Genomic DNA, 23,645 nt, shown 5'->3' with positions numbered 1-23,645 from the left:
CCCTGTCAGCCCAGAACCCTGTCAGTCCAGAACCCTGTCAGTCCAGAACCCTGGTAGTCCAGAACCCTGTCAGTCCAGAACCCTGTCAGCCCAGAACCCTGTCAGTCCAGAACCCTGTCAGTCCAGAACCTCTGTCAGTCCAGAACCCTGTCAGTCCAGAACCCTGTCGGCCCAGAACCCTGTCAGTTTAGAACCCTGTCAGTCCAGAATCCCTGTCGGCCCAGAACCCTGTCAGTTTAGAACCCTGTCAGTCCAGAACCTCTGTCAGTCCAGAACCTCTGTCAGTCCAGAACCTCTGTCAGTCCAGAACCCTGTCGGCCCAGAACCTCTGTCAGTCCAGAACCCTGTCAGTGCAGAACCCTGTCAGTCCAGAACCCTGGTAGTCAAGAACCCTGTCGGTCCAGAACCCCGTCGGCCCAGAACCCTGTCCGTTAGAACCCTGTCAGTCCAGAATCCCTGTCAGTCCAGAACCCTGTCAGTCCAGAACCTCTGTCAGTCCAGAACCCTGTCAGTCCAGAACCTCTGTCAGTCCAGAACCCTGTCGGCCCAGAACCCTGTCAGTCCAGAATCCCTGTCAGTCCAGAACCCTGTCAGTCCAGAACCCTGGTAGTCCAGAACCCTGTCAGTCCAGAACCCTGTCGGCCCAGAACCCTGTCAGTTTAGAACCCTGTCAGTCCAGAATCCCTGTCGGCCCAGAACCCTGTCAGTCCAGAATCCCTGTCAGTCCAGAACCCTGTCAGTCCAGAACCCTGTCAGTCCAGAACCCTGTCAGTCCAGAACCTTGTCGGCCCAGAACCCTGTCAGTTTAGAACCCTGTCAGTCCAGAATCCCTGTCAGTCCAGAACCCTGCTAGTCCAGAACCCTGTTACTTTAGAACCCTGTTTGTGCACAGCCCTGCTTTCCAGGCCTCTACCGTTAGCATGGTTAGGAGCAACTGTATACAAAAAACATCTCCCCACAAAGAAGATGCAGTAATCCACATGATTTCTCTGAACAGTACAGTCCAGATTAAAGAGGTTGAAAGTTCACTGCAGTTCAATGGATGACAAGAGTTCTACTCACGTGTCATACGTGTAGACATCCTTCTCAAACTTGTGACAGGAATCTGGAGTGAGCCGGTACACACCAGGTTGAGCCAGACAGAACCGGTTTGTCCCCTTGTTCAACTGGAAGGATCCAACACTCCCAGACTTCTTCTCATGGGCAAAATTCTGAAACATTGAAGATAAGTTGAATGAATATCATTAAGATAACTTTAAAATTACTTGACCATGTTTTTCAATGACGACAACCATTCGCCTGTTTAACTGTTTTGTTATTTCCGTCGAACCGACATAGGTAAGCAGCTGAGCGGTGGTGCTGTTTTACATCACAGTCAGCAATATTACCATGAAGACATCATTGCAGAATTAGGACGTCAATGACCAGTGTTATCCCATGGTGTTCTACACACGTCCAGCCGTACTCACCAGTGTTATTCCATGGTGTTCTACACACGTCCAGCCGTACTCACCAGTGTTATTTCATGGTGTTCTACACACGTACAGCCGTACTCACCAGTGTTATTCCATGGTGTTCTACACACGTCCAGCCGTACTCACAAGTGTTATTCCATGGTGTTCTACACACGTCCAGCCATACTCACAAGTGTTATTCCATGGTGTTCTACACACGTCCAGTCGTACTCACCAGTGTTATTCCATGGTGTTCTACACACGTCCAGTCGTACTCACCAGTGTTATTCCATGGTGTTCTACACACGTCCAGTCGTACTCACCAGTGTTATTCCATGGTGCTTACACACGTCCAGCCGTACTCACCAGTGTTATTCCATGGTGTTCTACACACGTCCAGCCGTACTCACTAGTGTTATTCCATGGTGTTCTACACACGTCCAGCCGTACTCACCAGTGTTATTCCATGGTGTTCTACACACGTCCAGTCGTACTCACCAGTGATTCCATGGTGTTCTACACACGTCCAGTCGTACTCACCAGTGTTATTCCATGGTGCTTACACACGTCCAGCCGTACTCACCAGTGTTACTCAATGGTGTTCTTCACACGTCCAGCCGTACTCACCAGTGTTATTCCATGGTGTTCTACACACGTCCAGCCGTACTCACCAGTGTTACTCCATGGTGTTCTACACACATACTCACCAGTGTTATTCTATGGTGTTCTACACACATACTCACCAGTGTTATTCAATGGTGTTCTACACACGTCCAGCCGTACTCACCAGTGTTATTCCATGGTGTTCTACACCCGTCCAGCCATACTCACCAGTGTTATTACATGGTGTTCTACACACGTCCAGCCGTACTCACCAGTGTTATTCCATGGTGTTCTACACCCGTCCAGCCATACTCACCAGTGTTATTACATGGTGTTCTACACCCGTCCAGCAATACTCACCAATGTTATTACATGGTGTTCTACACCCGTCCAGCCGTACTCACCAATGTTATTCCATGGTGTTCTACACACGTCCAGCCATACTCACCAGTGTTATTCCATGGTGTTCTACACACGTACAGCTGTACTCACCAGTGTTATCCCATGGTGTTCTACACGTCCAACCGTACTCACCAGTGTTATTACATGGTGTTCTACACACGTCCAGCCATACTCACCAGTGTTATTACATGGTGTTCTACACACATCCAGCCATACTCACCAGTGTTATTACATGGTGTTCTACACACATCCGGCCATACTCACCCGTGTTATTACATGGTGTTCTACACACGTCCGGCCATACTCACCAGTGTTATTCCATGGTGTTCTACACACGTCCAGCCGTACTCACAAGTGTTATTCCATGGTGTTCTACACACATCCAGCCGTACTCACCAGTGTTATTCCATGGTGTTCTACATGGCCAGCCGTACTCACCAGTGTTATTTCATGGTGTTCTACACACGTCCAGCCGTACTCACCAGTGTTATTCCATGGTGTTCTACATGGCCAGCCGTACTCACCAGTGTTATTTCATGGTGTTCTACAAACCTCCAGCCGTACTCACCAGTGTTATTCCATGGTGTTCTACAAACCTCCAGCCGTACTCACCAGTGTTATTTCATGGTGATCTACACACATCAAGCCGTAGTCACCAGTGTTATTCCATGGTGTTCTACACACGTCCAGCCATACTCACCAGTGTTATTCCATAGTGTTCTACACATGTCCAGCCGTACTCACCAGTGTTATTCCATGGTGTTCTACACACATCCAGCCGTACTCACCAGTGTTATTTCATAGTGTTCTACACGTCCAGCCATACTCACCAGGGTTATTCCATAGTGTTCTACACACGTCCAGCCGTACTCACCAGTGTTATTCCATGGTGTTCTACACACGTCCAGCCGTACTCACCAGTGTTATTCCATGGTGTTCTACACAAATCAAGCTGTACTCACCAGTGTTATTCCATGGTGTTCTACACACGCCCAGCCGTACTCACCAGTGTTATTCCATGGTGTTCTACACGTCCAGCAGTACTCACCAGTGTTATTTCATGGTGTTCTTCACACGTCCAGCCGTACTCACCAGTGTTATTCCATGGTGTTCTACACAAATCAAGCCGTACTCACCAGTGTTATTCCATGGTGTTCTACACACATCAAGACGTACTCACCAGTGTTATTTCATGTGAGATGCTGCACTTGAGGATGTATCCGGTCTGGACAAAGTCAACTCCAGTCAGATCCTGGTCTACAACCTCAATCTCCAGAGTCTTGTCCTTCCAGCACCAACTGTCCTGTAGCATCGTTACTGTACACCACAGAAAGATTATGTCAGTGAGAGGTGGGTCGGTGGAGGGAGGGCAGTGGGGGGTGGATCGGCGGAGGGAGGGCAGTGGGGGTGGGGTTGGTGGAGGGAGGGCAGTGAGGGGTGGGTCCGTGGAGGGAGGGCAGTGAGGGGTGGGTCGGTGGAGGGAGGGCAGTGAGGGGTGGGTCGGTGGAGGGAGGGCAGTGAGGGGTGGGTCCGTGGAGGGAGGGCAGTGAGGGGTGGGTCGGTGGAGGGAGGGCAGTGAGGATGGGTCGATGGATGGGGGCAGTGAGGGGTGGGTCGGTGGAGGGATGGCAGTGAGGGGTTGGTTGGTGGAGGGAGGGCAGTGAGGGGTGGGTCGGTGGAGGGAGGGCAGTGAGGGGTGGGTCGGCTGAGGGAGGGCAGTGAGGGGTGGGTCGGTGGAGGGAGGGCAGTGTGGGGTGGGTCGGCTGAGGGAGGGCAGTGAGGGGTGGGTCGGCTGAGGGAGGGCAGTGAGGGGTGGGTCGGTGGAGGGAGGGCAGTGAGGGGTGGGTCGGTGGAGGGAGGGCAGTAAGGGGTGGATCGGCGGAGGGAGGGCAGTGAGGGGTTGGTGGGTGGAGGGAGGGCAGTGAGGGGTGGGTCGGTGGAGGGAGGGCAGTGAAGGGTGGGTGGGTGGAGGGAGGGCAGTGAGGGGTGGGTCGGCTGAGGGAGGGCAGTGAGGGGTGGGTCGGTGGAGGGAGGGCAGTGAGGGGTGGGTCGGTGGAGGGAGGGCAGTAAGGGGTGGATCGGCGGAGGGAGGGCAGTGAAGGGTGGGTGGGTGGAGGGAGGGCAGTGAAGGGTGGGTCGGTGGAGGGAGGGCAGTGAAGGGTGGGTGGGTGGAGGGAGGGCAGTGAAGGGTGGGTCGGTGGAGGGAGGGCAGTGAGGGGTGGGTCGGTGGAGGGAGGGCAGTGAGGGGTGGGTCGGTGGAGGGAGGGCAGTGAAGGGTGGGTGGGTGGAGGGAGGGCAGTGAGGGGTGGGTCGGCTGAGGGAGGGCAGTGAGGGGTGGGTCGGTGGAGGGAGGGCAGTGAGGGGTGGGTCGGTGGAGGGAGGGCAGTGAGGGGTGGGTCGGTGGAGGGAGGGCAGTGAGGGGTGGGTCGGTGGAGGGAGGGCAGTAAGGGGTGGATCGGCGGAGGGAGGGCAGTGAGGGGTTGGTGGGTGGAGGGAGGGCAGCGAGGGGTGGGTCGGTGGAGGGAGGGCAGTGAGGGGTGGGTCGGCTGAGGGAGGGCAGTGAGGGGTGGGTCGGTGGAGGGAGGGCAGTGAGGGGTGGGTCGGTGGAGGGAGGGCAGTGAGGGGTGGGTTGGTGGAGGGAGGGCAGTGAGGGGTGGGTCGGTGGAGGGAGGGCAGTGAGGGGTGGATCGGCGGAGGGAGGGCAGTGAGGGGTTGGTGGGTGGAGGGAGGGCAGTGAGGGGTGGGTCGGTGGAGGGAGGGCAGTGAAGGGTGGGTGGGTGGAGGGAGGGCAGTGAAGGGTGGGTCGGTGGAGGGAGGGCAGTGAGGGGTGGGTCGGTGGAGGGAAGGCAGTGAGGGGTGGGTCGGTGGAGGGAGGGCAGTGAAGGGTGGGTCGGTGGAGGGAGGGCAGTGAGGGGTGGGTCGGTGGAGGGAAGGCAGTGAAGGGTGGGTCGGTGGAGGGAGGGCAGTGAAGGGTGGGTGGGTGGAGGGAGGGCAGTGAAGGGTGGGTCGGTGGAGGGAGGGCAGTGAGGGGTGGGTCGGTGGAGGGAAGGCAGTGAGGGGTGGGTCGGTGGAGGGAGGGCAGTGAGGGGTGGGTCGGTGGAGGGAGGGCAGGAGGGGTGGGTCGGTGGAGGGAGGGCAGTGAGGGGTGGGTCGGTGGAGGGAGGGCAGTGAGGGGTGGGTTGGTGGAGGGAGGGCAGTGAGGGGTGGGTCGGTGGAGGGAAGGCAGTGAGGGGTGGGTGGGTGGAGGGAGGGCAGTGAGGGGTGGGTCGGTGGAGGGAGGGCAGTGAGGGGTGGGTCGGTGGAGGGAGGGCAGTGAGGGGTGGGTCGGTGGAGGGAGGGCAGTGAGGGGTGGGTTGGTGGAGGGAGGGCAGTGAGGGGTGGGTCGGTGGAGGGAAGGCAGTGAGGGGTGGGTCGGTGGAGGGAGGGCAGTGAGGGGTGGGTCGGTGGAGGGAGGGCAGTGAGGGGTGGGTCGGTGGAGGGAGGGCAGTGAGGGGTGGGTCGGTGGAGGGAGGGCAGTGAGGGGTGGGTTGGTGGAGGGAGGGCAGCGAGGGGTGGGTCGGTGGAGGGAGGGCAGTGAGGGGTGGATCGTTGTGGGGTAGGGCAGTGAATGGTTGGGTTATAGGGGGGGTAATAGTCTTCACATGTCTGTTTACAATTCTACCATCCACGTTCACTGAGGTCACTTAGGGGTGTGTGGGGTAGGTCACTTAGGGGTGTATCGATGTAGCAGTGGTAGGTAGGTGTGGGGCAGGTCAGTAAGGGCTGGTAGGGTAGGTCAGAGAGTGGTGGATCGGTGTGGGGTAGGGTAGGTAGGTGAGGGGTAGGTCACTTAGGGGTGTGTGGGGTAGGTCACTTAGGGGTGTATCGATGTAGCAGTGGTAGGTAGGTGTGGGGCAGGTCAGTAAGGGCTGGTAGGGTAGGTCAGAGAGTGGTGGATCGCCGTGGGGTAGGGTAGGTAGGTGAGGGGTAGGTCACTTAGGGGTGTGTAGGGTAGGTCAGAGAGGGGTGGATCAGTGGGGGCTGGGGTAGGTAGGTGTGGGATAGGTCAGAGAAGTTGCTGCTTTAATAATTCTACCAAATCTGAACCTTGTCAAACAGCAAGGTTAACAAGTCCCATCACTGTTCACTGTAGCAGAGATCCAGTTAATGCTATCATAAACACAAGACCTGCAATTACCCACAAACTTACCTTTGTATTTTCCAGGTAAAACGTTTTCAAAGGAGAATGTATTTCCCTTCGCTGATTCTTGAACCTGGAAGTTACATGACAAATACTGAGGAATGTGATAAGAACAGAACAATAACAACATATTGAAATCAATCTGTTCTCTTCTTGCTTGAGGCCAAAAGATGGGGTGCTCATGCACTACACATTACAATCATTATCACTATTATCAGTAGTAGTTTGTTTGTTTGTAAACGTTGCACTCAGCAATATTCCAGCTATATGACAGCGGTCTGTAAATAATCGAGTCTTGACCAGACAATCCAGTGATTAATATCATGAGTATCGATCCACGCAATTGGGATACGATGACATGCATCAAACCAAGTCAGTGAGCCTGACCACCCAATCCCATAAGTCGCCTCATACGACAAGCATGGGTTGCTGAAGACCTATTCTACCTCGGATCTTCAGTAGAAGTAAGGGGACACCAAAATAGGCCTCGCCCCTTGAAGTAGTAGTAGTAGTAGTAGTAGTAGTAGTAGTAGTAGTAGTAGTACTGTGACATGTTCCTCTTTCATCTCCATCATCATCATCATCATCATCATCATCATCATGTCTCACCTGCACCACCTGCTTGGAGTCAGCGCGACTGAGGGAGTCCAGAGACATGTCTATGTGGCCGCACTTCTCTGTAACATAAAAGCATTAATAAATAAAAAATTAAAAAATCATCAAGAAGCACCAGTTCCCAACTAGACTGATATGTACAGAAAATATCAACAAGAAATATTCAATGGTTTAGGAATTCTCCTCCAGGGCATTGTTCCACAAAGCGATCTTAGCGCTATGAGCGTAAGCCAGTGTTAAAGTATGGGAGTTACGATCACCTTAGCGCTAAGATGGCTTTGTGGAACGGGGCCCTGCACTGCCCTCATTCTCAGTAAAAGTCCAACTTGTCATAAAAAAAACTAAAAAAATAAGAATCTCAAATCATCAAAACAAAAAATGGACATGCTGATTGCTTATAAACAACGGGAGGATAAAAATCCCTGGCGATGGTTATCTCCCCTTGGTGTGCTCACTCACCCATACATGTAACAGCTCCATGCACCTTGGCCCGGAACTGAGAGAAGCGGACGTCGGACACAGGCTTGCTCTTGATGATGACAACCCGTTCTGCTGGAGCCAGGGTCAGACCTGCCTTCACCTCCTGCTCGCTCAGATGAACCTGTCACCAGGTGAAATAATAATAATGTTGCTTTCAAAATTATAGGACTTATACAACGACGGGCATTCACATTTATAAGGAACATAATCTGGAAATACTTAGGTCAACCACAGAGACGGCCAGAGGATCGAACCAACGCATTTCTACTCTCCCTTCAGACGCACTATCAACTAGACCTCTGAGACGGTTAGATGAATCAGTGAGTAGGGAGTGAGTGAGTATGGTTTTACGCCGCTTTTAGCAATATTCCAGCAATTTCACGGCGGGGGACACCAGAAATGGGCTTCACACATTGTACCCATGTCGGGAATCGAACCCGGGTCTTCGGCGTGACGAGCGAACGCTTTAACCACTAGGCTACCCGACCGCCCCGAATCAGTGAGTAAGGTGGACAAGGCATGCAGAACATGCTGATTAATAGATTCAGAACATTTATAAGGAACATAATCTGGAAATACTAAGGTCAAAGGCAACAAACACATATGTGACCCCAAAAAAAGAAATCCTCTACAACGTAATCATCCAAGGCATAAATCTTGTTCAACAATCACACATTTATTTAGTTCCAAACAACAGCAAGTCACCTTACATGTTACTTACTTTGACGACATATTTGCCTGGTTTGACTCGGGCACAGAACTTGCCAGCAGAGTCCGTGGTGATGGACACTGCGTCAGACCCGCGACCTTCGGGATAGTAGATGACCTTCCTCTGAACGGGGACCTGGTTGAGCCCCTCGGGAACACGGTCGATGACCACCTCGCCACACATGCTGAACCTGGACAGGATAGTCATTAATGAGTGAGTTGTTTGTTTATAATAAACAGGTCTGGGCCAGACAATCCAGTCATTGTAATATGAGAGAGTGAGTGAGTTGGGTTTAACGCCGCTTTTAACAGTATTCCAGTTATATCGCGGCGTGTCAGCTTAATGTGGGAGGGAAGCCTGAAGTGATGCAGGTCTTAGACGTTTACCACTTTGGTGAAACCCACGAGCACGGGTGTGGTGCCGACAAACCTAGAAACATAAGAGGAGCGAACCGGGATTCGAACCCACAATCATAGGTTTCTGGCATGCCCAAGGGACGCAACTCTGCACGGCGAATCGCGGCGTCTTAGATGACTGGGCCACCTGTGCCCCCAATTGATAACATGAGCAATAATCCATGACGTCAGGGTATGATGGTACGCTATCAACCAAGTCACTGAGTCTGACATTCCGATCCATTCAGTGCCTCCCATAACCAGCACAGGTTGCTGGGGACCTAAACTAACCGGGAATCCCTACAGGGTGAGCGATTTTTCACAGGGCATTTCAGCTAAATTTGTTTGTTTGTAGCTGAACACAATACTCAGCAATATTCCAGCTGTGTGATGTTAGCTTGAGTCGGGGGCAGACAGCATGGAAGGATAGGTGTAAGCAATGCAGGTCCTAGATGTGTACCACAAACCTAGAATCATAACCATTGGATACTGGCATATCTAAGGGAGGCAAATCCCCCAATTTGTAAAACAGCTGCAGGCATCGACAGGCAGCCTTGTTTAAAAGAACTGCAGTCATCAAGCATGTCAAGAGGCAGCCTTATCTAAAACAACAGCAGGCTTCAAGAGGCGGTCTTGTTGAAAATCGGATCAGAATTGTAGTGACAAAGTTTCAGCTCAACAGGTCAGAGTCGATGACAACTAACACCAGATGTACTGTCAACCGGAGGACGGACAACACTCCAAGAGATAAGCTCAGTTACATTTCAATCAGGTGAGCTGATAGGGTAGCAAACAGATGATAAACCATGGGAGCCACACATGGAATTGAGAGGACGTACCCCGAGGCCACGATGTCAGGCAGCTGGGGAGTGTTTGGCGTGATCTTCACACTCAGCTCATCAAAGAAGATGTGGTCAGTCTCCACATTGAGAGTGTAGGTGCCGGTCTTCATGTTGTCCAGGTGATACAGGCCGTCAGAGGCAGTGGTCGTCTGCGCCTTGCCGTCCAAGGTTACCTTGGCCTTGCCAATACCCACACCCTGGAACAATCAGAATATTGGTTGGTTTGTTGTTTAACGCCAAACTCAGCAATATTCCAGCTATATGACGGCGGTCTGTAAGTAATCGAGTCTGGACCAGACAATTGATGACATGCATCAACCATGACAGCGAGTCTAACCACCCGATCCCGTTAGTCCCCTCTTACGACAAGCATAATCGCCTTTTACGGCAAGCATGGGTTGCTAAAGATCTATTCTACCCCGGATCTTCACTGGCCCATCTCGAACAAAGCTTCTGAGTTGAAAAAAGGACTGACTGATGCCAAGAACTGAGGAAGCATGCCAAAATAAATTCTTGCTTCATCTGTGCTGGTCACACTGCAACTGTCCCTACCTTGGGTGCATCCAGTACTCGTCCGGACACTGAAAAGCCTGCCACCTGGAACCCCTTCTGTAACAAGAACATCAGATGGAGTGAGTGAATATAGTTTTAAGCCACAGTGGCTACAACACACAGCTGATAACATACACTACCACACGTATGAATCCAAGCTACGCAGCTAACATTGCCAGTACAGTATGTGTGTGCTTTTTGGTTAATGCCACACTCAGCAATATTCCAGCTATAAATAATTGAGTCTGGACTAGGCAATCCAGTGAATGACATCATGAGCCTCGATCCACTCAAATGGGATACGATGACATGCATCAACCAAGTCAGCAAGCCTGACCACCCAATCCCATGAGTCGCCTTTTACGGCAAGCATGAGTTGCTGAAGACCTATCTAATAACAAGAAGTACCATTTTTTTAACGTTTTTTGGTATGACGCGGCAGGGGATGGAACCCCCAACCTTCCTCTCTCTAGCCAGACACTCGATCCACTAGACCACGGAGGCAGTCTATATTCCTATTATATAAGGTAACCATGGTAACAGCTGTTATGTTCACTCACCTCCAGTTTGATTGACTGATGGCCAACAACAAATTCCAGCTTGGCTGGAACCACGTCAAATGTGATGTGCTCGCCTTTATAGAAGGGCACCTGGCAACAAGAAGAATGTATACAATTAGGGCTGGGAGGAGTCCAACTTTAGTACCCGGGTACCAGCCCCCCTATCACCCGACCCTACCCGGGTACCCACTGTAGGTCTCAGGAGATGTCTCAAAGTGTCCGATTGGGAACATTTTTAGCATAACCCTGGCAAAACATATTTAGATACATGTATTAAGCAATCTGGTCATTCATACACTGAAGTTGAATTAAGTCATATGTTTATTCAACCATATGAAAAGTCAGAGGGAATGGGTGCTTAGTCAGAAAGAAATGCGAACATTAGTCACTTGTAGTGTAACCATAGAGTTCTAGATAGTTTTTGTCATTAAACAATATATCACATGACTAACCACGGGTCCGGGTAGTCCTGTGGGTACCCGGGTCCTACTCAATACTCAGTACCTACCAGGTACCCGAGGTACCCGTCCCAGCCCTATATACAATGTTATGTGTCAGTAATATAAGTGGCAGTAGAAATTGTTGTAAATTTTAGGGATGTAACGATTCACCATTACATCGGTGCATTGGCATGTTTTCTCAGATGATACGGTATGCAATACACACTTACAGATAGTCGTATCGTGACATCCCAAGCAAATACATTCGTAGTAACTGTCACTGGCAGCCAATGAATGACTTGCTGGTAAGACAGATGACGACTGTGATGTCGTATCCAGATTTGAACCCTGGTTAGCTGTTGCGAGTAGAGTTTCCCAACATGATTTTGAACAAGAATTAGAGTTACCTGCCCTTGTTGAGTACATGAGGATGGCAGGCTTGATAGGGAGGGGAGGAGTATGGTTTACGCTGCTGTCAGCAATATTCCAGCAATATCACGGCAGGGGACACCAGAAATGGGCTTCACACATTGTACCATTGTGGGGAATCAAACCCAGGCTTTTAACGTGGCGAGCGAACACTTTAACCACAAGGCTACCCAACACCCCTTCCCGTATGCGGTTCCCAGAAGTTTACCATTACCTTTCAAGAATAGTTGTCATTCAGAAAATCAACACATTAGAATGAATCATCGAACCCAAAAATTACATTCACTGGATCTAAATTATTACTAAACTGAAATTTGAATGTTTTGAAGAATACGTTTGTTACGAATAAACCATGACAACAAGTACAACTATTAATCAGGATTTACCACTCAAAAGAAAAGAGGGTGAGTGAGTGAGTGAGTGAGTGAGTGAGTGAGTGAGTGAGTGAGTGAGTGAGTGAGTGAGTGAGTGAGTGAGTGAGTGAGTGAGTGAGTGAGTGAGTATAGTTTTACGCCGCTTTTAGCAATATTCCAGCAATATCATGGCAGGGGACACCAGAAATGGGCTTCACACATTGTTCCCATGTTGGGAATCGAACCAGGGTCTTTGGCGAGAAGAGAAAGAGAAAGAACATCTGATTTTTATATATGACTATATGTATCTGTCATTGCTAGTTGGTATTGCAACACAGCCTTCTAGCAAGGGCAAAAGTGAGCGTTGCTCACTAATACCCCCGACCCGCCTAGTGTGTCAGTAGTTTCAAATTAAACAAGAGTTTGCCACTAACGTGGCTATGTCCCCCGCCCCTGTTGCAGAATTTATGACATAATTAAATCTAAACAAACCCTAACCTTTTTTAACCGAGGTGGAACTTGTCATGGAAATTGTGAAAAAAAGAAGAGTTTGGAACCTAAGTCCATTTTGCTGCCATGGAAACGTAAAAAATAAAAAATTCTAAAATTTCTTAATAGCAAAAGGCACCAGTTCAGCATGTACCTGACAAACCTGCAAAGTTTCATGAAAAAATATTGAATGTTTTCTGAGTTATGCTCCGGAAACGTAACGTGACGGACGAACGTACGGAAGGACGGACGGAGCCCGTTTCTATATCCCCCACCAACTTTGTTGGGTGGGGGATAATAATGGCTAGGGTTAGGGTTTGAAAAATTCATTAAAAAATGGAAAAGTTCTACTACTCCAGATTACTGCACTGGTTCCATTGAAACTATGGACCAATATTCACTGACTATTCTGAAGTTCTACTACTCCAGATTACTGCACTGGTTCCATTGAAACTATGGACCAATATTCACCGACTATTCTGAAGTACTACTACTCCAGATTACTGCACTGGTTCCATTGAAACTATGGACCAATATTCACCGACTATTCTGAAGTTCTACTACTCCAGATTACTGCACTGGTTCCATTGAAACTATGGACCAATATTCACTGACTATTCTGAAGTTCTACTACTCCAGATTACTGCACTGGTTCCATTGAAACTATGGACCAATATTCACTGACTATTCTGAAGTTCTACTACTCCAGATTACTGCACTGGTTCCATTGAAACTATGGACCAATATTCACCGACTATTCTGAAGTTCTACTACTCCAGATTACTGCACTGGTTCCATTGAAACTATGGACCAATATTCACCGACTATTCTGAAGTTCTACTACTCCAGATTACTGCACTGGTTCCATTGAAACTATGGACCAATATTCACTGACTATTCTGGAGTTCTACTACCCCAGATTACTGCACTGGTTCCATTGAAACTATGGACCAATATTCACTGACTGTTCTGAAGTTCTACTACTCCAGATTACTGCACTGGTTCCATTGAAACTATGGACCAATATTCACTGACTATTCTGAAGTTCTACTACTCCAGATTACTGCACTGGTTCCATTGAAACTATGGACCAATATTCACTGACTATTCTGGAGTTCTACTACCCCAGATTACTGCACTGGTTCCATTGAAACTATGGACCAATATTCACTGACTATTCTGAAGTTCTACTACTCCAGATTACTGCACTGGTTCCATTGAAACTATGGACCAATATTCACTGACTATTCTGAAGTTCTACTACTCCAGATTACTGCACTGGTTCCATTGAAACTATGGACCAATATTCACTGACTATTCTGAAGTTCTACTACTCCAGATTACTGCACTGGTTCCATTGAAACTATGGACCAATATTCACCGACTATTCTGAAGTTCTACTACTCCAGATTACTGCACTGGTTCCATTGAAACTATGGACCAATATTCACCGACTATTCTGAAGTTCTACTACCCCAGATTACTGCACTGGTTCCATTGAAACTATGGACCAATATTCACTGACTATTCTGAAGTTCTACTACTCCAGATTACTGCACTGGTTCCATTGAAACTATGGACCAATATTCACTGACTGTTCTGAAGTTCTACTACTCCAGATTACTGCACTGGTTCCACTGAAACTATGGACCAATATTCACCGACTATTCTGAAGTTCTACTAATCCAGATTACTGCACTGGTTCCATTGAAACTATGGACCAATATTCACCGACTATTCTGAAGTTCTACTAATCCAGATTACTGCACTGGTTCCATTGAAACTATGGACCAATATTCACTGACTGTTCTGAAGTTCTACTACTCCAGATTACTGCACTGGTTCCACTGAAACTATGGACCAATATTCACCGACTATTCTGAAGTTCTACTACTCCAGATTACTGCACTGTATCCATTGAAACTATGGACCAATATTCACCGACTATTCTGAAGTTCTACTACTCCAGATTACTGCACTGGTTCCATTGAAACTATTGACCAATATTCACCGACTATTCTGAAGTTCTACTACTCCAGATTACTGCACTGGTTCCACTGAAACTATGGACCAATATTCACTGACTATTCTGAAGTTCTACTACTCCAGATTACTGCACTGGTTCCATTGAAACAATGGACCAATATTCACTGACTATTCTGAAGTTCTACTACTCCAGATTACTGCACTGGTTCCATTGAAACTATGGACCAATATTCACTGACTATTCTGAAGTTCTACTACTCCAGATTACTGCACTGGTTCCATTGAAACTATGGACCAATATTCACTGACTATTCTGAAGTTCTACTACTCCAGATTACTGCACTGGTTCCATTGAAACTATGGACCAATATATACTGACTATTCTGAAGTTCTACTACTCCAGATTACTGCACTGGTTCCATTCAAACTATGGACCAATATTCACTGACTATTCTGAAGTTCTACTACTCCAGATTACTGCACTGGTTCCACTCAAACTATGGACCAATATTCACTGACTATTTTGAAGTTCTACTACTCCAGATTACTGCACTGGTTCCATTGAAACTATGGACCAATATTCACTGACTATTCTGAAGTTCTACTACTCCAGATTACTGCACTGGTTCCACTCAAACTATGGACCAATATTCACTGACTATTCTGAAGTTCTACTACTCCAGATTACTGCACTGGTTCCATTGAAACTATGGACCAAGGGTCCGAGATCAAGCAGGACAACAAACGTGGTGTAATGGCCGACTTACGATGGTGTATTTGCCAGTAGGTAGAGACGGGAAGCTGAAGGCACCGTTTGCTGCCGATATCACGTGACACAGGGGTGTTCCCATCGTGGATGTGAATCCCTTGACGGGCTTACTCTCACAGCCAGACACGTCCTACAACAAAACAACACATGTGTAGATTCCCACACTAAACTTGGCCAATGAGCAGTTTTAACATAACTAACCAAATGAGTTGGTTGGTTGGTTTGTTGTTTAACGCCGCACTCAGCAATATTCCAGCTATATGACAGCGGTCTGTAAATAATCGAGTCTGGACCAGACAATCCAGTGATTGATATCATGAGCATCGATCCACACAATTGGGATCGATAACATGCATCAACCAAGTCAGCGAGCCTGACCACCCGATACCGTAAGTCGCCTTTTACGACAAGCATAGTCGCCTTTTACGACAAGCATAGTCACCTTTTACGGCAAGCGTGGGTTGCTGAAGACCTATTCTACCCCGGATCTTCACAGGTCACTAACCAAATGAGAGTTAAGGTACAGTGAAGTTACCGTATATTTCTGTGAATATTCAACACTTGTGTATAATGTGCATGCCCGACTCTTGGCTACAAGTTTGATCTCATCAAAATCAGATCTTAGTTCTTGCTGACCACCAAACAAAGATCTGAGGACATCCCATTACAGGTCACGTCAGAACGACCTTTCGTGAACTTTGACCGACCAATAAAATGACTGAATGCATGTTATCACAATGTCATTATATTTTTTATACATATAAAACACAATGGGCCTTTCCATGTGACCAATCACAGCATTCAACTAAGTGGAACATTGTGTATTGTAGCACATAGGGACTGACAGGCCTTCAATGCACCAGTCAGAGCCATATTTAGCCGGTCAATATACACTTATGTACAATATAGGTAGTATACACGATACACTTGACACTCCGAGTTACAGATTATCTGCCTTTGTGAATGAATGCTGTCAGTCCTTCAGAACACACACAGTTCACATGAAAGGGAATATTCATATCTGGACAGTTATTCTCTAATTGTTAACAAAAATAACACCATTCACATCCTACCTGTTTTTTAACTTTATCGGAGAAGAGTACGAAGTTCACCCCTCTAATCGGATCCCCTTCACTGGACACGGAACCCTGGAAATAAAAGACAGTTACAGCTATAAAATATTGAGTGAGTTGGGTTTCACTCTGCCAGAATGAAACCTGGACTTCGACATGAGGAGCGAACCATCCATTAGGCCATCTTTCAAACAATGGTGAGTGAGCGACAATGGTCATACGTCGCTGTTGGCAATATTTCATCTGGACCTGGGACATCATTGTACCCATGTGGCTAATTGAACCAGGGACTAAGGCGTGACGAGCGAAAGCTTTAACTCCACCGTTCCTTTCAAATAACAGAGGGAGCTAATGTAGAATTTGTTGAACTAGTGAAAGACTATTCAACACTGCATTAAGAACAGTTCAGGGCCCTGCTCCACAAAGCTATCTTAGCGCTACGACTATTATTACTTCCATGCGATACTAACATAGACTTAGGAGACCTATTAAGATCGCTTTGTGAGACGGAGCCCAGGGCCCGCTTGCACAAAGCGATCTTAGTGCTAAGATGATCTTAACTCCCATTCTTTAACATAGGCTTACAATAGTCTTAGCGCTAAGATCGTTTTGTGCAAGTGGGTCCTGGTCAATACTCTGCAGATGTTATTACTGTGATATAAGCAGCATTCATCAAAGTCACAGAGTCACAAAATCAGTGACGCTCCATTTCAAGGCAGCTGCAACCATGGTAACGAAAAGAATTGATGCCCAAGGTACAACAGTGATAGAGTGAGTTGGGTTTAACGCCGCTTTTAACAGTATTCCAGTTAAATCACGGCGTGTCAGCTTAATGTGGGAGCAAAGCCCGAAGTGATGCAGGTGTCAGATGTTTACCACTTCAATGAAACCCACGAGCACGGCTATGGTGCTGACAAACCTAGAAACATAATCGGGGCGAACCAGGATTCGAACCCACAATTATAGGTTTCTGGCGTGCCCAAGGGATGCAACTCTGCACAGCGAATCAGGGCACCTTAGACGACTGGGCCACCCGTGCCCGCCAAGAGTGATAGAAACTAGCTGTTTTAGTCTACTAGTTCTTATAATGATAACATAGAGCAAAACCCTTAAAAAAACATTTTTCTACCAGTCCTTGTGAAACCTTAACTATTGGCCAGTTTGACAAGCATTATAGGACTAGTGCCACTTTCTAAAGCTGTAAAAGTGACCTGGTACAGGTGTACTTACCATGACATCATACCCAGCAATTACCAGGCTGCTTCCTGTGTTGGCGTTGTCACTGGCAACGGTCACCTTCGTCTCACCCTGTAACCATAGCAACAGAATTAGGTACACCAACATCATATATGACATACTCGAGCACACATGTAAATTTATGAAACATCTAAAACTTCAATTTAACACAGAGGCATGCTAATGGATCACACAAACCAGGGGTCGACAGCATGAACACAAACCTAGGATTTCCGAGGGGTCAGTTTCCATTTAGCTGTGTTGGAATTCATTTAGATCATTTCAGACCTGTTCTTAAACATTGTTTACTCTTTTTGTTAACACATAAGTGCAAACTTACCATAAGAAAGACATAAATAGTTTAAATATTCATGGTAATTGTATTTATTTCAGGGTGAAAAAACAACAGGTGGTAAGGTGAAATAGGGTTTAACGTCGCGTTGAAGATTATAGCACTTATATAGCGACGTGCATGTACATGTGTGTGTGTTTGTGTGGCTGCTTGTACTAGTCCGGACTGATGCCGATTTATAGTGCAGGCTCACTGAGATACCATGCCGCAGTTTAACATGAATACCCCACTCAGACACAGTATACTGACTCTGAGCCGACCAGTCCTTGTTTTAGCCCCTTAATGCCCAGCGCCAGACAGGGTAACAACAAGTACCATCTTTTAACGTCTTTTGGTATGACGCGGTCGGGATCTAACCCCGGACCTTCCGCTCTCCGGGTGGACGCTCTGCCACTAGACCACGGAGGCGGTGAAAAACAACAACAGTAGCTGGGAATCGGTAAAGGATGCACGATCAGTGTACACAGTGCTACGAATCTATTCTACATCCCTGGTCCTGTCGTGTGAGACCCACCTGCTGGAGGCGCCACGTTGGGTGCGTCGCCTTCACGACGTAGTCGCCAGGCAGGATGTGGGAGAAGCTGAAACTAAACACAGGAACGGCATTACGTGAAAACTCTTAACATGCTGAACCTGACACTGTTGACTGAGTGAGTGAGTGAGTTGGGTTTAACGCCGCTTTTAACAGTATTCCAGTTATATCACGGCGTGTCAGCTTAATGTGGGAGGAAAGCCGGAAGTGATGCAGGTCTCAGACGTTTACCACTTTGGTGAAACCCACGAGCACGGGTGTGGTGCTGACAAACCTAGAAACATAATCAGGGCGCACCAGGATTCGCCCCACAATCATAGGTTTGTGCCGAAGGGACGCAACTCTGCACAGCGAATTCAGTGTGAAGACCATTTCTGGTGTCCCCCACTGTAATATTGCTGGAATATTGCTAAAAGCGGTGTAAAACCATACTCACTCACTCACTGATTTTAAGTAAAAAATATCTTGAAATGGGTCGAATTGACGACTCAATATCTACCTTCCACGTGTTTCTTGAGCAAAATGAAAGAATGTGTTGAAAATGCACCTTTCAGAACTACTCTTACCATGATTGCCATGGTTACTTGATTTGTTAGGTATCAGGGGTTATGTACAGTTTTGTTTGTTTAGTTGTTGTTTAAAGCTGACTCAGCAATATCCATGATATTCCAGCTATAACGGCAACCTGTAAATAATTGAGTCTGGGCCAGACAATCCTGTGATTGACATCATGAGCGTCGTTTCACGCAAATGGGTACGATGACCTGCATCAACCAAGTCAGCGAGTCTGACCACCCGATCCCGTCAGTCGCCTCTTATAACACGCAGAGTCATCTTTCACAGCAAGCATGGGTTGCCGAAGACCTATTCTAACCCGCCTCTGTTATGTAAACGTACACACATACCAAGGCTTTTATAATAAATAGGATTTGTGAGTCAACAAACGAAATTTTCAAAATGGCTGCAGCATGGACTTCAACAAAGCAATTTCAACCTGTGACATTTGCCTACCTTCCATCCGTTGCCGTGGTAACTGTCTGCAGCACCTCATCTTTCCCAGCAGGTGTAACTGTGACCTTGACCCCTGACGGACCATCAGTCTCACCTTTGCTGATCACCTATAACACAATCAGTTTCAAAATAATTACTGGAAGTGTGTGAGTATTGCTGAGGAAGATTGGACGGTGTTACCCAAATGTCCGAGCGGGTTACAAAGAATGAGAAGGGACATAACTTGATACCAACCTTTCCAGTGATGGAGAAGCCTGTGAACTTAAAGTTGATGTCCTCCCCGAGACTGCACTTGTCTGTGGCGCCGTCCACTTGGAGCTCCACACTTTCAGGCTCTGCAGACAAACATACAGTGGGCATAACTAACCAAGAAAACACAATGACCATGATGACCCCAATTTCAAACGTTAAAGATCTTGGGGCTTCCTCAATCAAATACCATAGCAGTTAATATCGTAAGACTTCATGACTGCACCTTAATTTCAAACACTGTGGACTCCAATTTCTTGCACTAGCACTAGCAGGGTTGGTTGGTTGGTTGTTTAACGCCGCACTCAGCAATAATCCAGCTATATGACAGCAGTCTGTAAATAATCGAGTCTGGACCAGACAATCCAATGATTAATATCATGAGCATCGATCCACGCAATTGGGATCGATGACATGCATCAACCAAGTCAGCGAGCCTGACCACCTGATCCCGTTAGTGGCCTTTTACGACAAGCATAGTCACCTTTATGGCAAGCATGGGTTGCTGAAGACCTATTCTACCCCAGAATCTTCACGGGTCCACTAGCAGGGTTCTACCTTGACTTACAAAAGAGGGGTTTTAGGGGACCCCCAATAATAATTTTAAAGGTCCTTGCAGGCAATATGGATGTCCTGTAAAATAATATAATGACGTAGTGTACTGCATGTTTAGATAATTACTTCAGAGCCTGGAATGAATCAATGATCATGTGGACAGTGGTCATGATTGATGGGTGAAATAACAGACACCCATTACTGCTCTTGATGCGTTGTGGGTACAATGAATATTAGTGTGCGTCCCATAATTTTATTTGCGTCCATTCTCTACATGTTCGGGATCTGGACGCACATTCGTGCGCCACATGAAACTCTGCACTAGCTTACATGTTGACAGTGGTGACAACCTTGTCGCACTTCAATCTGATCCTGGCATGACTAAGGGGAACAACTCTTGCACAGCAAATTGTGACACATCTGGAATGTTATATGATTCGCACTCCAACACTCAGTTCGCTATAAAGTTATCGTGACATTATGATAAAATGTTTAAGACATCCTTTATTTTATTGTTTTGCATGAGACAAGGGGATTCCACAAACTACATACAATAAAACAAGAACTATTGGCGGAAAGTTAAACATGTTAAAAGGGAACAGTTCTCTTACAATTATGTTTAAAGACCTACAAAGAGCCCTGTAAGTTCTGATTACGAGACTGACCCTAATCCTGTTTACAGTCCCAGTACCAACCTTTGTATTTTCAGTATTACTGAGTTAAAAGATAAATTTCGTGGTTTATGCTGACAGCCTGAAATGTTTATATACGACAGATATATTTTTCCAGAATTTATTTGCCCATAATTAAGGGTGCATATAACACACAAGTGCGTAGTATACACAAATAAATAAGTCTTGTGTACATTGATCAATCGGAAGGGGTGCTAATTGGGTTTGTTCACTAGCCAATATATTAGCAAATATCGCCATGGCCGCTTATTACGTCGATAAGGTACTCACACTTTCTGACACAAACAAAAAGCAATACGATGGGTGATACACCAAATGTGCGCTCCGATACGTATCACGATCCCTTGCTCACAATTCGATATGTATCACGATACTTGCATGTGCTCTTATCTGTGGTGTGTAAGCCATCTTTTTCATATACAGGAAAGCCAAATACCTGGCACACTGACGATTTACAGTTGGCAGTGTCAAGTAAGGCGCAATGGATGAAAATATTTACCTTTTCACTACTTACTGTCACTAGAAATTTGTCTTTGGTGTAACATTATTCAAGAATACATTTAAGGTCAGATTCGGTACTTATTACCTAGTGTGCGATTATGATTGATACATCTACCATGTCTACTACAAATCAATATATATCAGTGCAACAAGTGAAAGTGAATGATGGGTCAGCAGCGTTAGAAATTGGCACTAGGTCTATAGTCCTTGCAAAACTGCCCAATGGTAAAGGTATCATCAGGACTAGTAGGGGCGGTCGGGTAGCCTAGTGGTTAAAGCGTTCGTTCATCACGCTGAAGACCCGGGTTCGATTCCCGACATGGGTACAATGTGTGAAGCCCATTTCTGGTGTCCCCCACCATGATATTGCTGGAATATTGCTAAAAGCGGCGTAAAACCATACACACTCACTCATGACTAGTAGAAATTTGCCATTTTAACATGTTTTAAGGGTTTTGCTATATGTTATCATTATAAGGACTAGTGGACGAAAACTGTAAGTTTCTAACGCTGGTCAGTCGTAATTTTGAAAATTCCACTTACCAAAACTCCATCCCTTAGGTGGCTCCACCTTGAGCAGAAAGTCGCCCTTGTCATAGAGTGGGATGAGGTAGTAGCCCGTGTTGGGGGCGCAGTCTGTCTGGTACTTCATACTGCCGTGTGGAGTGTACAGCTTAACCTGAAGAGGTACCATCAAATTTACTGTGACATTACCTATATTAGTATTATTACCCTGATATCATATTTCAACATTCAATGTTCGTTTCAGTTCAATACCACATTCTTTTTATATCACGATACCATGTTAGGGCACAGGACATATTTGAAAAATTAATCTGGAAATGACCTGAAATATTAATCTCAAACCCTGGATTCTCACATTATGATGATTAGAGCACCTTGGCCTTTTCACTACTGAGTGAAATATCACACACACACACACACACATTGAAATTGAAGCCATCAGTTGGAGTGAGGACACACATCCAAGGAATAGCCTGATTGGTGATCAGCGTATGGACATAAAACAAGTGAACGATAACCTGATAACAAAGTGTATCTGATAAGTTTGTATTATTATTTTCATTATGTTATAAGGGGCGGTCGGTAGCCTAGTGGTTAAAGCGTTCTCTCGTCAAGCCGAAGACGCGGGTTCAATTCCCGACATGGGTACAATGTGTGAAGCCCATTTCTGGTGTCCCCCGCCGTGATATTGCTGGAATATTGCTAAAAGCAGAGTAAAACCATACTCACTCATTATGTTATAAAGTGATCAGAGTGCCAAAATACACTGATCACTGATACTTAGATGATAATGATGGGAAATGGAAAATTAGAATCTGGGAAAATATTAACAACGGTATATAATGATATGGCTTCATTCGTCGAAATGCCTAAGGCTAGCTCTGTGTTCATTCCATTCAACATCATTCGTAATCACAACCATCCATGACAAATCAACGTTATTAACCCAAATTTACCTCAACCAGAGAAAAATTGATATCAACGTCCGATTTGACGAATCCTCCACACCCGAGTACGCCATCAGCGAAAACATTTTTGTTTTCAGACAATAAACAAAATAAAACTAAACATAAATTCCGTGCACAACTTATCCACGCCATCCTGGTTTACCGGAAGTGAGTCGCCGGTATCTGCTTTACGGTTGTCGTTAAACAAGGCATGCGAAAGTCTTTTTCAGTATTTATGACGAATCGGAGTGAACATATATATGTGTTGCTCAATTTACATTCAAATGATAACACTTCGTCAATATATTTAATATTATAATGAAACCATATCCAATAGCTTTTACGACACCTGTCGCATGGCCAAGAAGCTACATGGGCGTGGCATGTGGAGACATGATCCCCCACGATCGGTTCCATGGCTCAGCCAGAACACTTATCACAGTTCGAACCAGAAACACGATATGTTTACAAACATTTTTTTGTATATCTTTCTTATTTAGTTTTCTTTAGTTTTCACACTATATAATAATTTGTTGCAGAAATTTCGAGAAATATATGAATATTGTGCAAAAAGATACAAAATGTTAGATCTATTAACAAATCTAATCGCTGGTAAATTAAGTTTTCTCTCGAAAACCGTTCATTTGCAACAAATTATTTGACGTTTCTCCCTAGTTCCTGTCAAGTCGTCTTAATTGGTGTCAAGTAGGGCTG

At 46.5% G+C, this 23,645-nt stretch overlaps 1 protein-coding gene across 1 annotated transcript in view; it reads right to left on the bottom strand.

The window, feature by feature from the left end:
* Positions 1-23,098, bottom strand: part of LOC124148362 (nodal modulator 1-like) — a 46,957-nt gene extending 23,859 nt beyond the window's left edge. Inside the window, exons 1-17 of the mRNA XM_048393991.1 lie at positions 22,941-23,098; positions 22,003-22,138; positions 19,697-19,797; positions 19,463-19,569; positions 18,434-18,506; positions 17,562-17,639; positions 16,332-16,406; positions 15,257-15,388; positions 10,793-10,882; positions 10,233-10,289; positions 9,678-9,877; positions 8,456-8,633; positions 7,714-7,855; positions 7,249-7,316; positions 6,649-6,712; positions 3,640-3,776; positions 1,063-1,211 (exon numbers count right to left, since the gene is read on the bottom strand). Of these exons, the coding sequence (XP_048249948.1) occupies positions 1,063-1,211; positions 3,640-3,776; positions 6,649-6,712; positions 7,249-7,316; positions 7,714-7,855; positions 8,456-8,633; positions 9,678-9,877; positions 10,233-10,289; positions 10,793-10,882; positions 15,257-15,388; positions 16,332-16,406; positions 17,562-17,639; positions 18,434-18,506; positions 19,463-19,569; positions 19,697-19,797; positions 22,003-22,138; positions 22,941-23,084 (1,931 nt within the window). The 5' untranslated portion in view covers positions 23,085-23,098. The remainder of the gene's footprint in view (positions 1-1,062; positions 1,212-3,639; positions 3,777-6,648; positions 6,713-7,248; positions 7,317-7,713; positions 7,856-8,455; positions 8,634-9,677; positions 9,878-10,232; positions 10,290-10,792; positions 10,883-15,256; positions 15,389-16,331; positions 16,407-17,561; positions 17,640-18,433; positions 18,507-19,462; positions 19,570-19,696; positions 19,798-22,002; positions 22,139-22,940) is intronic.
* Positions 23,099-23,645: the final 547 nt, after the last annotated feature.

The sequence above is a fragment of the Haliotis rufescens genome, unplaced genomic scaffold, assembly GCF_023055435.1.
Source record: "Haliotis rufescens isolate VD_foot unplaced genomic scaffold, xgHalRufe1.0.p SCAF_126, whole genome shotgun sequence".
NCBI classification, from domain to species: Eukaryota; Metazoa; Mollusca; class Gastropoda; order Lepetellida; family Haliotidae; genus Haliotis; species Haliotis rufescens.
This window is presented reverse-complemented; position numbering and strand designations above follow the sequence as displayed.